The sequence below is a fragment of the Pogoniulus pusillus genome, chromosome 6, assembly GCF_015220805.1.
Source record: "Pogoniulus pusillus isolate bPogPus1 chromosome 6, bPogPus1.pri, whole genome shotgun sequence".
NCBI classification, from domain to species: Eukaryota; Metazoa; Chordata; class Aves; order Piciformes; family Lybiidae; genus Pogoniulus; species Pogoniulus pusillus.
Window position 1 is genome coordinate 17,444,345 of NC_087269.1, and position 14,685 is coordinate 17,459,029.

A 14,685-nucleotide genomic window follows, 5' to 3' on the forward strand; every position below is an offset into this window, starting at 1 on the left:
CACGCATTTTTGTCTCAAAATAACAGAGTACCCAAAGGTAACACAGACTGTAGGGTTGATAAGTCTGTGACATGGCTGCAGGAGTGAAGGTGAATTTGGGGTTGTGCTTGAAGATGCTCACACATGCGATGATACTGGGACTAGCAGCTCACTGCTGCTAGACTGTCCTTGCTGCCACTGGCTGCTTGCCGATCTGCTCCTCTCACAAAGTGCTTGCATTGACTGTACATCCGCCAAGTGCCAAATCAGATGCAGGTGATATGAATGGCCAGGACACAGATCCAAAGAGCTGCACACCAGGCAGCTCTTGCCCACCCACAGTGTATAGTACGTGCTGTCAAAGCCCATTAGGTACAGCAATATGCCACAGTGCAGAACTGTGGCTGTGAGTGGGACAAAATGTACAATACATAATTGTGCACAGCAGCAGTCTGGTCTCCACCAGTGTCTGCAGCTCCCTGTCGTGTTTACTTCAGCAGCAGGGCACGTTTGTCACACTGCAGCCTCTGAATGAACACACAGAAGGAGAGAAAGGAGCTATGAGTGAATGACATGAGTAATTTGATTGCATGTCTCTGGTCCTTCATGTTACCTGCCACATGTCATGACAGCCACTTTAGGTTAGGAGATTTAGCTTGAGGTTGGTTGTGTGCAGGTCTTTGACCAAATGTGTAGCAAGGTACACCCCTCTTGCCAACAGTATCTATTCAAATGCTCCCTCTTCAGAGTCAAGACTGTCTTGGAGTACCCAGAATATGCCTCATGTTCTCTTGGGATATTTTTCTACGTGATCTGTTGAAAAGCAACAGACTCCATGGTCTATTTAAAGCCCTATATGCCTACCTATGTTTGGTCAGGTAATCTTTCACCCCACCCATCACTATCACTGAGACCTCCCAGAGCCACAACATAATCAGGTGATTGATTCAATTGATGTCAATGTGGTATGAAAACAGCTTGTGATATTGTCAGGAAAGTTTCTTTGAACTTGCCAGCACTTTAATTGTATTACTCATCAATGGCTTTTGGCCATATGTTATTAACAGGATACAGAGTTTCAGGGTTGTTTAGGGTTTAGCCAGAATTCTCAATTTCAGTGTTACAATAGGAATAAGAAATCAAATATTTATCTTTGATTTACTGAGCACAACTGCTCCAGGAGCATTGACACAGTTCTTTCTTAAGGACTGTCTCTGATGTGGAGCTCATGACAAGTGGTATTGTAATTAGTAGTAATTTATTAATATATTCTGCTTGCTTCTCTTTAAGAGGGAGAGAGAGAACATGTAATCTTCAGATCATATAGTTTGGGTTCCTGTGGTTGTTAGCTTTATCCTCGCAGCCTGTGTTATGCATCTGCCTGTTCTATCTTTGCATTTGAATATTATAACATTGTATGTATTATAATACAGCCTCTGTGAGGACTAGACACTAGTGACTGTGGTAGCATAGGTAGTAAGAAGTGATGAATAACATCCAGCAGCAGCTGAGGTGGTGGATTTCACAAATGCCACTGATTCCTGAGTTATCAGAGCCTTTCCAAGTCTGTTGTTTGCTTTGTGACTAAAGTCATGTTCTTTTCAGCTCTGTAGGAAAATTGATGGTGTTCACCTGAGAAAGCACTTTCTGAAAAAGAACCATTTGCATTTGACCTTGACAGCTGTCATCCTTGGGTTTTATACACCTTTCACCTATATGAGATAGTTAAATATGAAATCTAGATATCACTGAAGTTTGCAGTGGTCCCTGGAGGACTTTGTAATGACAGAGCACTAACTGTGCCAAAGGTCTCTTATGAAGCAAGGAAATGTTACTATGTAATCAAAAGACTATGCTACAAATATGGAAAGAGCAATTAATTAGAAAATAATTTATTTAAATCAGATACATTATTTGGAAAACAAACAAGCACCATAAGAAAAGGGTTAGAAAGTGGGAAAATGTGGAGAAAAGAGGCACATGAATTTGAATCTGTGAAGATGAGGTGTATGGTTTTATTTTGTAATTAAATTGGTGTTCTAATTTGGGAGATGAGCATTACTGGAGACTCATGTTTTTTTCAGACTGAAAAGTTTGTGCAGCACATGGCATTTGGAGAGGATGTCCTTCTTTAGCATAGTATGAGAAGTCAAAGGAGCAGGCACCTGCTGCAGATTTGCCTATGGGAGCCAGAGACACTGCTGTTGTGCCCTGGCTATAAGAGCTTTGGTCTGGCTTAGCAGAAGCAAATATTTAAAGTGAATGGGGTTCTTTATTTAAATAGCAAAATAGCAATTTGTCTGATATGTTTCTTAAAATGTTTCTGTTATAGAAAATCCTGCTCCTCTCCACCTCTCCAGCATTATGGATGTAGCAGGGCCTCTAGGTTATGCAGAGGACTCAGCTCAGTAGAGCAGAAATGGGCACTGTGAGCAGGGGCAAAGCATTGCCAATGGTTCCCCACACTTATTTTAACAGTAGGTTTGCTAACACTGGGCAGCCTGAAAACGAGCCAGCATTAGCCCTCAGCAGCAGCACAAGGCCAAGCATCAGACGCAGGAGGAAGCTAGGGCTGTCCCGCCATTGACGTCAATGGGAATGGGGCCCACAGGTGGGAAAGGCTTCACTGAGCCAGTGGGGCCGTCTGTGCCCTGGCCTCGGGCAGCCTGGGCAGGGTGCCCAGTGGTGCCTGCCTGGCACCCTGCAACAGTGGAGGGGGAACTTAAAGGCTGCAAGGGTGCTGGCTGCTGGATGTTAGGCGTTGTGTCCATTTGTAGAAGCAGGCCGTTTTGTTGAACAGCAGCTCTGAGCCTTTGAGCCAAAGGCCCCATTGGAAGTTGCAGCCAGATGCAGCACCGTGCTTGAAGGTTTTTTGTTCCACTCTGTAAGTGTTTGGGGTCTGTTTGGGCCAGAACTGTCCCAAGGTTTTGGGCTGAGTCACCATAGGGAGTGCAGCGAGGGTTGTTAAATTCACTTGATTACCTGAACGTCTGGCTTAAATTACTGTGAAGAGACACCATTATCCCGTTCTCCGTCCTCACGGTAAAGCAAGCTCCCCAAACACCAAAGCGTGAAGCCTCTAGCATCCCCTTTGCGGGGCGAGCCCGCACAGCTGCCTCCCAGCGCACAGCCGCTAACGAAGGGAATGGGCAGGTGAAGGGGCTCCTGGGCCAGGCGAGCGCCTCCCTTGCGCAGAGCCGCTCCGCGCTTTTCTCACACGCCTCTCCCCCTCCAGCTCCTGGACCTCTTCATGGTGTGGGACTGGTCCACTTACCTGGCTGACTACGGGCAGGCCACCTCCAAATACCTGCGGGTTAACCCAAGCACAGCCCTTACGCTCCTGGAGAAGTAAGTGCGGTAACTGGGGCTGCCTACACGGAGGTGCGGGCGGCGGCGGGACCGGCAGTCTCAGCCCGGCAGTCCTGGGCGGCTGCAGGGCGGGGCCGCCCTCACGGGAGCTCCTGTGGCGGCCAGAGCCCCGCGGCAGCGCGTCGCTGTCCTGGTGCCGGGAGCAGCGGGCCGTGCCGGAGCACCGGGAGCAGCGTGCGGCTGCCGGACTTGCCGCTCTCGGGAGGGGAAACGCGGGGGTTTGGCTGCGATAAAGCCGGTGCGAATCTTCTATTTGGGCCGGCGAGCGGATTTGGGGAGGACAGGGTAAGGCAGGGTGCGATGCCACCCAGCCGGGTGTCAACTTGCTTGTAAAATCTGCGTTAAAATATACTGTGATTCAAAGGTATTTTCTAACGATATTTTCTCTTCTTTCCTGCCTGCGGTGAATACAATTTTGGCAGAGTTCACAGAGGGTACGTATTGCCTATATCGTTACAAACCGTGGTTGCTTCAGTTTATTTCGTTTCCCAAATTTCGTTTTCAAATCCACTGATACGGGAGGTCGGCAATAACGATTAGGTGTTCTGATGGTGAACAAAACATACCCATTCTCTTAAGTCTGCGCTTACCGTGGAAGCAGATTATACTAATGGGTTTTCTGGTTTGCTTCTGTCCTAACACAAGTGATAGGACCAGTTTCCTGCCGAAGTGATATTTGCTCAATACTCGTGGGTAATTTGTGAGGTAATTTTAGTTGAAAGGAGTTCCACATTGCAAAAATTTAACTGAAGAACATATGGATTACAGGTTTTGTAATCTTTCCTGGTTCTTTACTAGCAAAAAGGTCAACAGAGGAACAAAAGTAAACTCCTTTAAAATAGCTGGATTTCGCCTCTTTCAAACTATTCTTTCTAACATGTCTGTGTCATTTGCTTTTTTATTTCTCCAGGATGAAAGACTCTAGCAAAAAGAACAATATTTTTGCGCCCTTCAGGAAGAATGATCGTGACAAGCAGAAACTAATAGAGACTGTAGTAAAGCAACTTAGGAGTTTAGTGAATGGCATGTCTCAGCACACATAGACCTATTAAATTGGTGGTGTCTCATCACACCAAGAGGTATTTCTTAGCCGCTATTTCTACAAAACAAACAGTGATGTCAGTTAGAACATTCGTTTGACTCAGTACAGGAAAAATGCAATAGATGGCTTGTACAGGGGGCATCTTCAGCAAGTTGATTCTTTGTACGCATTTTTAATGGATTGAATACTATTTTGTATATTGTAAACAAATGGTGAAAAATGAGACTCTGCAATAAAAAGCAGCTCAGTCATGTTGTACATGGAACAGCTAAACTGTAAATATGTTATTTAAATCTCTGCAGACATGGTAGGAATTATTTGAGAAAAGACCCCTTAGTTGCCATTTTCTGGGTGAATCCTAGCTTAATATTTTTTAATCATTGAGATATTTGCATTTCAGATGCCGCCTATTGTTTTCCTGCATTAAATGTATATTAGCCTTAAAGTGGTTGGACATAATTTTGTATGCCAGATTTTGTAATCTGGAGGTATGAAAGTAATCTTCTGAATTTTAGTACCTTTTAAAACTACCTGAGAGCTAGACTTGATATTTACTTAGCAGTAGTGCTCATAAGCATTGTTCTCCAAAAGGGTTTATCTTGAGGTTGTGAATGTAAATAACCATTTGAGTTCTTTCTAATGTGACATTTTGGCTTGGTTTGGTTTTGTTCCTCAGGGTTACTATTTCTAATTGTACTTTTGTAAGATCGCGGGTTATTTTCCCCAGGTTGCAGTAAGGAGTAGATTTGCCACTGTTAGTTTTGTGCTGCATCTGTTTGTCAATATGCGCTTTCTACTGCCAGACCCATCCCGTTAGCACTTCATCCCAACGCCGATCTCTTTGCACTGTTCCCTCCTGGCTACTTTAGACACAAAGAGAATGTCTAAGAAATAAAAACCAAAATGGAACATGTAAAAATAATGTACATATTTGATGTATTTTTAAGTTATTGATGGTCTAAATACAGTAATATAAATCTCATCTGTATTCCTGTTTAATTTCACGCACTGGAGCACACCTCGGATCTGTTTTTGCAGGGACCTGTACCGGTCCCGACTCTTTGGTGATTTACTCCCGGGGCGGGCAGGCGGGCGGCAGGGGATCCAGGAAACCCTACCGACAGGGTGCGGCCCGAGGTGCTGCGGGACCCGCCCCGGTGCCGCTGCAGTCAGGGGCGGCTGGGGGCGGCTGGTCTTTGGGAGCGAGGCAGGGACGCTGCCCGCTCAAGGGAGCCTGGGACGGGACGGGACCGTCTGTCTTCACCGGACGGCAAGAAGGGCCGGCCTGAAGTGGCTCCTGGAGGGTCCCAGCGAGGCGGAGGAGGCAGCCCGCGCCTAGAGGCCGTGGATCCGGCGCGGATGAGGCGCGGGGCGCCGCGGCCGATGATGCCGTACCGTCGAGTAGGGGCCACCCCCGGGGACCGGGAGAGGGGCGCCGGGTCCCCAGCCTCGAGGAGTTGGGGACTGCCCCGGCTGCGTCTCGGCCCCCCTCAATCCCTATTCCGCGTCTCCCTCTCCAATCACTGCACTTGGCCGCGCTGCTTAAGTATGCAGCGGATACGTCATCTCCGAAGGTGGATCGGGCGTAAGTGGCCAATATCTATATAAATGTGGCTGAGGGGCGAACTGGCAGCAGGAGACGAGCGGAGACGAGCGGAGACGAGCGGGGCCGGGCGGGCAGCAGCCGGGCTGCAGACCGCCGGCAGCAGAGTCGCTGGGAGCCCGGCCCCCCGCATTTGACAGCCACCGGGGCCGCCCCCACGAGCCACCCGCGCCCCGGGGCGGGGACCTGCCACCGGCCCGCGTCCGCCCCGTCTCTTTCTGGCCGAGAGGACCATGCCGGCGAGGCTCTCCTGGCCCGAAGCCGCGGCACTGGCGCTACTGACACTTGTCCTGCTGGTCACCCTTTGCCGGCACCTGTGGGCGCTGCGCTGGAGCCTAAGCCGGGACCGTGCCAGCGCCCTGCCCCTGCCCAAGGGCTCCATGGGCTGGCCCTTCTTCGGAGAGACCCTGCACTGGCTGCTCCAGGTAAGACATAGCGGGTAGAGACGGGGTGGGATCGTGCTGATGAAAGCCTCTGGCTGACCTGCAAGGTCGTCCTCAGGGCTCCCGCTTCCACAGCTCCCGGCGAGAGAGGTATGGAAACGTCTTCAAGACCCACCTCCTGGGCCGGCCGGTGGTGCGGGTGACGGGCGCTGAGAACATCCGCAAGATCCTGCTGGGTGAGCACACACTAGTTAGCACGCAGTGGCCCCAGAGCACCCAGATCATCCTGGGCTCCCACACTCTGCTAGGCTCCATCGGTGACCTGCACCGCCAGCGCCGCAAGGTGAGCCTCCTGGCTGCCCTGGCAGCGAACGCAGACCCCACAGCACCTCCCGGGCTGGGCCTAGGCCTGGATGGCATACGGAACTCCCGCTTTAACCACCTGCCTCTGTTCCCCCCTTCTCCTCCCCTTCTCCTCCTAGATCCTGGCCAGAGTGTTCAGCCGCACTGCCCTGGAGAGCTACCTTCCACGGATCCAGAAGGTTGTGAGCTGGGAGCTGCGGGGCTGGTGCATGGAGCCAGGCTCTGTCGCAGTTTATTCCTCAGCTAAAACCTTAACTTTCCGCATTGCAGCTCAGATTCTGCTGGGGCTCCGCCTGGAGGAAAAGCAGTTCAAGAACCTGGCCAAAACTTTTGAACAGCTGGTGGAGAACCTCTTCTCCCTTCCCCTCAACATACCCTTCGGTGGGCTGCGCAAGGTACTGCTGCCTGCCCTGCTCCCTCTGCCTGGGGGCAGGGATCTAGGCCCTGGCGACACAGACCCCCTGTCCCCAGGCCCGCCAAGGGGAACTTCCAGTGTGCCAGGACATCTGCAGCAACTCATTCCAGGTCTGAGGGCCTGGTGTCTGCCCTAGCCCAGCTACCTCTGCACTTTTCTGTGCTCCTGGTTGGCTTCCATTATCTCTCTGTACTGGTTCCTGCTCACTGTGCAGCACAGAGCTGCACTGCTTCCTCACCCCACATGTTGCCTGGGTTGGCTCTGGTTAGTCCATCACATCTGGTCCTGTCTCATCCCATCCAGACTCATGTCAGTCTACGGCAGAGGGGTCTGTTGGCATGAGCACAGGGAGAGGTGGACACAGCACACCTCTGGTCAGCACTCGCACCTGAGGACAGGCTGAGGACTTGAGACTTTTTCACAGTCCTTGATCTCTTCTTACAGTCCATGAACCCTTGTCTGTCAGTGACAGAGAGTAAACAAGGGTTCCTGGAGAGCAAACATATCAGAGGGGCAGTCTACTCTGCCTCTTTCCACTCTGCTGTCCTGCTTCTCTGCCTGCCTCCCCACACTTCAGCTCTAGGCATCAGTTCTGTGTCTCTGTCCTCCTCTCCAATTTCTGTCTGTGTTCCTTCCTCTGGCTTTGGATTTTCCACCCTTACCACAGCTCAATCCTCACACCCCTTTTAGTCAGGTCTTACTCAGTCTTTTGTTTCTACTCTAAGCTCTGCCCTACCTGATCACCTTACCTAGCCAGTCCTTGCTGCTCTTCTCTACCAGCTCAAAGACCTTGTTTTCCTTGTCCAATTCCCCCTTGCAGGTTGTCACTGGTATGGTTCTTCTGGCTTTTACAGAAGACATTTTGATACAGAGCCATACACTCTGTAACTCCATCCCAACTTTGCAAAGAAATTGATGATCAGTTAATTCTCTGAGGTCTTCCTAAATGTTTTGCTGCACATCTGGTGTATAGTCTGGTAAAGCCACTCATTTGTTCTTGAGTCAGATGTTCCTTGCCTCTTGGACTCTAATTTACTAAGTCACCTCTTCTTGTCTCTTTGGAGAGACTTCATTTAGACCTGGCAAGAAGGAGGTTTTGCTCAACGCAGGTGCTTCTGGACTCAGTACTATGGATTTAGTGCTGTTTCTTCCTCTCAGTTTTTCTTGGTGCTTGTCGTATATGAATCACAACAGCAAAGCAACAGAATTTGCAGGAGTTCTCCCTAAACTGCTGCCTCTTGCAAGGCTCTGAGGCTGGGTTACAGATCCTGGGATTAAGGATTGCCATACATGTATGTGTGTGTGTGTGTGTGTGTGTGTGTGTCCCGGATCTCTCTGGAGAGGGAGGCGGTTCTTAAGGCACTCCTGAACTGTGTCTGCCTCCTGCAGGGAATCAAAGCACGGGACATGCTACATGAGTTTATGGAGAAGGCTATACAGGAAAAGCTACAGAGAAACAATCCAGAAGATCACAGCGATGCTCTGGATTTCATAATAAATAGTGCCAAGGAGCATGGCAAAGAATTCACTATGCAAGAGCTAAAGGTAAGGAGAACTCACCCTACATTATCTCTTCAAACTCAATGGCCCTTTGAGATACCTGGTGTGGGGGACAAGAGGAGGGTTGTGTGGGGACCCACCACTAGCCATTGGCTCCTGCTCTCCTCTTGCCAACTTTGAGGACACCATGTCCAGGTGAAGCAAGAAAGCCTGGACTTAGCATGCACATATGCTCTAGCAGGATTGTGTCCCTCTAGATTAGAAGAGAGGTGGTATTTAAAACATGAACAAATGCCTCTTCCGCCTTTCCTCTTCATGACTGACGGACTTCAATCTGACTTAGGAGGCTGTTAGGGTTATGTGGCTGTACAAAGGCTCTGCATGTCAGTGTGCACTCAGTATGTGGAGCTAGTTGTGTGCTCCTCAAACCTCTCACAGCATCTAGCATAAGGCGTTGTGTAGATCATGTCCTCAGGGCTCAGAGCTCTGAAGTCTCTGAGACAATACATCAAAATGGGTCCAGGGTCATTCCCTATCACCTCATCATGAATTAGATCATCTAGTTTACGAATTGCTATGATGCAACAGGATGTGTTACTGTAACTGAGAGCTAAACCCAGTAACCCTTACTGAGCCAAAGCTACCAATTGAACGTGAAGTGCATTTTGCCAAAGATTTTTGGGGAAAAATTGACATTAGTACAGCATCGTTCATAGCTACAGGTCATTTGGTGACAGTGGACGACAGATGGCATTGCCTTTATAGAACGACTTTTGAAGCACCTCTGCATGGATACAACAGCTGAATATATTTTGAAAGTATTGAACATACCTTGTTTTACTATTTATATAGGTGTTTAAGGAAAACTGTCCAAGGACTAATGTTTTATAGTATTTAAGGAAAACTATCTGAAGACTAATGCTTTTATTTTATAGAAGTGTAATCTCTAAATCTGAAATATATGACAGACTTTACAACAACTATGAGATACAATTAGAACTAGTATATATCCTTAAAGTGCTGCACTCTGGCCACAACAACCCCATGCAGAGATACAGGCTGGGGTTGGAGTGGCTGGAGAGCAGCCAGACAGAGAGGGATCTGGGGGTGCTGATTGATACCCGCCTGAACATGAGCCAGCAGTGTGCCCAGGTGGCCAAGAGAGCCAATGGCATCCTGGCCTGCATCAGGAATGGTGTGGTCAGCAGAAGCAGGGAGGTCATTCTGCCCCTGTACTCCGCACTGGTTAGACCACACCTTGAGTACTGTGTCCAGTTCTGGGCCCCCCAGTTTAGGAGGGACATTGAGATGCTTGAGCGTGTCCAGAGAAGGGCGACGAGGCTGGTGAGAGGCCTTGAGTACAAGCCCTACGAGGAGAGGCTGAGGGAGCTGGGATTGTTTAGCCTGGAGAAGAGGAGGCTCAGGGGTGACCTTATTGCTGTCTACAACTACCTGAGGGGTGGTTGTGGCCAGGAGGAGGTTGCTCTCTTCTCTCAGGTGGCCAGCACCAGAACGAGAGGACACAGCCTCAAGCTGCGCCAGGGGAGATTTAGGCTGGAGGTGAGGAGAAAGTTCTTCCCTGAGAGAGTCATTGGACACTGGAATGGGCTGCCCGGGGAGGTGGTGGAGTCGCCGTCCCTGGAGCTGTTCATGGCAAGATTGGCCTTGAGCTCTGTGGTAAAGGGTTGGACTTGATGATCTGTGAGGTCTCTTCCAACCCTGATAATACTGTCATGCTGTGATTTATTGCTTATTTTAATAGATTTTTTTTTTAATAATTGACATTCCAAATATGATTGTTTAAGAGTGATTGATCTCTGTTAGTATTCACATGGATATTACACATTAACAATTGCATGATCTCTCATCATGTCCCTGGCTCTGACCACAAATGGACACTAACAATAGGAATAAGAGGATAATAAATGTAATGTAGAGTGACATGGCAGCAACCTTGGGCTAGCTCATTCAAATTATAGGATGTTCATATGCTGTCCTGTGCCTTTACAGCTAGAATATTTCCACCTTTTCTGCACTTCAGAAAACTACTTGCAAACCATACTGCCTATGTTTGCATTTAAGGCACTATTCTCCACTCTAGTGAAACAACAGTAGAATTCTCGCCCAGTAAAGTTGTGTAACTGGGTAAGAAGTCCCAAGCTGTCTCAGAGCAGTGGCTATATCTGACTTTGAGAGACACTCCAAACACTTGCATGCACTAGTGACTAATTTGCCTTTTATTCAAGTAATTTTGAAAGACCATTTTCAAAGAAACTGTCTGGTATATGCAGTGATGCACGTTCCTGGCCTGCATCAGCAGGACCTTTGAAATGTAAAAGGTCATGAAAAAGATGCTAAAAGTACTCTTTTAGAACAGTAAAAGCCTTGGAAGGATAAAAAGAAAAAAATCCCATCTTCTGTAACAATGCTGTCACTGGCTGGAACAGTAACACCACCAGTCCTGGCTTCCAGGACAGAGTGTTGGACTGTAGCACAGGGACAATACTGATGATGGTGTGGGAAGATGCTGCCTCCCAGTCACCCATTATGATGGCCTTGTAAAAGCAGAGAGGGCAAGCTAGCAGCTCGGTGTCTTATCAGGCACTTACATACTATCAGCACTGTCAGAGGCAGATGGAGGGAGTTGTAAGGGCTGACTTTTCAAATCACAAAGCCTGCCCTAAATTGCTTTCATGTTATTGAAATGTCTTGGGTCTTAATTACAAGTGATGGAACTGAGAAATTTCTTTTCATCTGGATCTGCTACCCAGTGGATATAAAAATTTCTACTAATGCCTGCAGGAGTTGTGACAGGTGTTGACAGGGATCTGTTCTTTCAGCGGTTTTCTTTCAGCTGAAAGATGTCCTTGAGAGCTGCCCTTTGGCAAAAGCCTCTAGTCCAGCCAATATATGTCACTGGGAATGGTAGCAAAGAATAATCCTTATTACATTATCCTTGACCTTATCAGACCTATCTCCAGATACCTTCAGGCTTCATATATCCTTCCCTGTGTTTCTGGCTTTGACTCTCCAGAAACAGATTGTGTCAGAAAAATGTACAATCTAGACACATAGCTGTATGAAAGCAAACTGCTCTGTTTCTCTGGAGGGTTTGCTCTGCTTTGCCCCTGGCATGGAGCAATTAGTGCTTGGTGGTGCCAGACAGCTCCCAGGTTCATCCAGGGTATCAGCTTTCTGTTCTACTCACTTGGGTTTTTCGTGTGGCTTTTCACATTGGACTCCAGCCTCTGTGCTCCCAGTCCACTGCTACAGAGCTGCTGGCACCTTCAGATGGTGCTGTAAGCTTGAGCATTGTTTGCTGTCAGAGATGTGACATTCTCTGACCCAGCTCTGGACAACAGCCTGCAGCAGCCTGGCATGTGCTGTGCTATATAGGTCCAGTGGATAGGCCCTGGAAAGACTGTGAGGCTGAATGGGGTTCCCTGAGCCAGGACAAGGCATGGATGATAGATTTGAATGTAGGAGGTCCATCTGAGATGGATATTTTGTTATAAATACATCTGCTACAGAGCTATCAGGATCACTGCTGTGTTTCAGGCTGCAAAGCTTGAAAAGCAAGCAAGTCCTTGGCCTGGTGTGTGCATCCCTGCAGGACAGATAGCTCCTTTCTGGATACAGCACCAACCAGACTGACCTGCTGTAGCAAAGAGGTCTTTTCTACTTTAGATTGTTGGTCTGATGCCCCTCCCAGACAAACTAATGGCCAATCATAAATGGAAATTCATCAAATGCAACCCATTTGAGGTGCCAGTGCATCTAGGATTTATCTACAAACATGCAATTGTTTTTTAACCCCTGGCTGGGCAGAAAGGTAAAAGCTAGAAATGGCAAAAGGGAGATGGTAGATGAAGGTAAAAAGTGTAATGGTTGAAATGAGCTTCACTCAGAATACTAAAATGCATGGTAAAATGCTTCTTTAACATTTGTAAAACATTGGGAGGAGGAAGCTCAGAGAAGCTGGACTGGGGGATGATATGTACTCGTCTCAGTTGTTTTCTGCATCAGTTGCTTGGAAGTGGATAGCCAGTTGATGCAGAAATAGAAGAACAGGGGTCTCTTCTTTTGGTTCCTGCCAAATTAGGAAAGACACAGGTTTGTGGAGATCATGGGGTGGGCAGGGCCCTTTGCAGAGGGATAAACCTGCAGAATGTGAGAACAACTTGAATTCCATCACTACCAGTTTATAATGGCATACAAACTTGTCATCTTCCTTCCTCTCACAGGAGACAGCGATTGAGCTCATATTTGCTGCTTTTTTCACTACGGCTAGTGCTAGCACCTCTCTGATCCTCCTGCTACTGAAGCACCCTTCAGTGATTGTAAAAATAAGGCAGGAGCTGGCTTCTCACGAGCTGTACCGGCAGTGTGAGCACTGCTCTGCAGGATCCTGCCCAGACACCCTGACTACCCAGAGCAGGGATAGCAAGAAGCCACTTCTCCCTGGGGTCAAAGATACTTGCAAGGACCAGACCCAGCCTCTTGAGCAAAGTTCCTCCCAGTCTCATGCCCCAGCGGATCCCACCCTATGCACTGGCCCCCAGGTCCAGGTGCCATGGAGACAGAGCTGTTGCTGCCCCTCGGACATGAGCCTGGAGAAGCTGAGCCGCCTGCGCTACCTGGACTGTGTGATTAAGGAGGTGCTGCGAGTGCTGCCCCCTGTCTCCGGAGGCTACAGAACAGCACTGCAGACTTTTGAGCTGGATGTAAGTGCCTCATGCATCAGAAGACTGCTAGGGAGCTGCTGACTGTCACTACCTGCAAGCACCCTGCATCCAGCACAGTAGTGGTGCTCAGCAGCGTAGTTAGGGGAAGGTGGCATCCAGCAGCCCCTGTGGGTACTAGCTGGGCTGGGGAGAACAGGAGTTGCAGAGCAGATGGGTAATGTGGTAGGGCTGTTCCTAGACACCCTCTACTCAACCTTCCACTAGCACAGCTGGCTGCACAGATAGGTAACCTCTCCCTTTCTCTCCTGTCTACAGGGCTACCAGATCCCCAAAGGCTGGAGCGTCATGTACAGCATTCGTGACACACATGAGACAGCTGCCATCTACCAGAGTCCCACCAGTGGCTTTGACCCAGACCGCTTTGGTACCACCCAAATGGAGGCTGTGAGCCGCTTTCACTACATCCCTTTTGGTGGTGGGGCACGGAGCTGTATCGGGAAGGAGCTGGCACAGGCCATCCTCAAGCTGCTGGCCATTGAGTTGGTCAGCACAGCCCGCTGGGAGCTGGCCACCCCTGGCTACCCTGCCATGCAGACCGTGCCCATTGTTCATCCTGTTGATGATGGGCTGCAGCTCTATTTCCACTCCTTGCAGCCCAGCCACAGCAGCAAGACCTGAGCCAGGGGTTCACTGTCCCACTCAGTCCTGGTGTCAATCCTCTCCATGGTGGTTGGGCACAGGTCTCTGCTGCCCCAGGATGCAAAACTCCAGAAGTTTTTATTTCTACCTTCCTGGTGTACAAGCTGGTAGGGAGAGTCCTGCAAAATCTGGCTTCTGAGCACCAGAGTGAACCTCAGCCCTAGCCTGGGGGCAAAATCTTCTGAAGCTGCTGTTAAAGAGCAACCTCCATGGGAGCTCAGACAGCCTCTGCCCCATGCAGGTCTCTAGATGCTGGAGACTGGGAGAAACCCCCACCCAGCTCCAAAGCTAAGGCTCCCAGAGTTTTTCTGTCCCAGGGTTATCTCTCATCAGTGTGTTATAGGAAAGACAAGATGCACATCCTGTGCACTGTAGCCTTTTAGATGTAAAAAGAAGTTGGATGGGGGAGGTCTGCAGGAAAACAGAAACCAGGGCTGCCCCAATCCATGGCATAAACAGTAGCTAGAATAATAGAGTGTAAAGTGGGTTTTATTGTAAGCATTTAATCTCATTCCCGTGTTTTCCTTTAGAGTCACACAAAAAGGACATTCTCATTCACTTAGTAGTAGTAGCTATGTATGTCGTTTGCCTGAGCACTGTGGTGCTGCTTGGGGTCTGACATGAAGCACTCCTTTGGAATCTTTGCA

At 48.9% G+C, this 14,685-nt stretch overlaps 2 protein-coding genes across 3 annotated transcripts in view; both read left to right on the forward strand.

The window, feature by feature from the left end:
• Positions 1 to 5,372, forward strand: part of EXOC6 (exocyst complex component 6) — a 94,343-nt gene extending 88,971 nt beyond the window's left edge. For both annotated transcript variants that reach the window (XM_064144695.1, XM_064144696.1), the window contains 3 exons: positions 3,215 to 3,327; positions 3,771 to 3,782; positions 4,259 to 5,372. In XM_064144695.1, coding sequence (XP_064000765.1) covers positions 3,215 to 3,327; positions 3,771 to 3,782; positions 4,259 to 4,391 — 258 coding nt within the window. In that variant the 3' untranslated portion in view covers positions 4,392 to 5,372. The remainder of the gene's footprint in view (positions 1 to 3,214; positions 3,328 to 3,770; positions 3,783 to 4,258) is intronic.
• Positions 5,373 to 6,226: 854 nt separating this feature from the next.
• On the forward strand, positions 6,227 to 14,017 carry LOC135176405 (cytochrome P450 26C1). The gene is made up of 6 exons (XM_064145556.1): positions 6,227 to 6,418; positions 6,495 to 6,719; positions 6,859 to 7,134; positions 8,544 to 8,699; positions 12,899 to 13,378; positions 13,655 to 14,017. The coding sequence occupies exons 1-6, from the start codon at positions 6,227 to 6,229 to the stop codon at positions 14,015 to 14,017; spliced, it is 1,692 nt and encodes a 563-aa protein (XP_064001626.1).
• Positions 14,018 to 14,685: the final 668 nt, after the last annotated feature.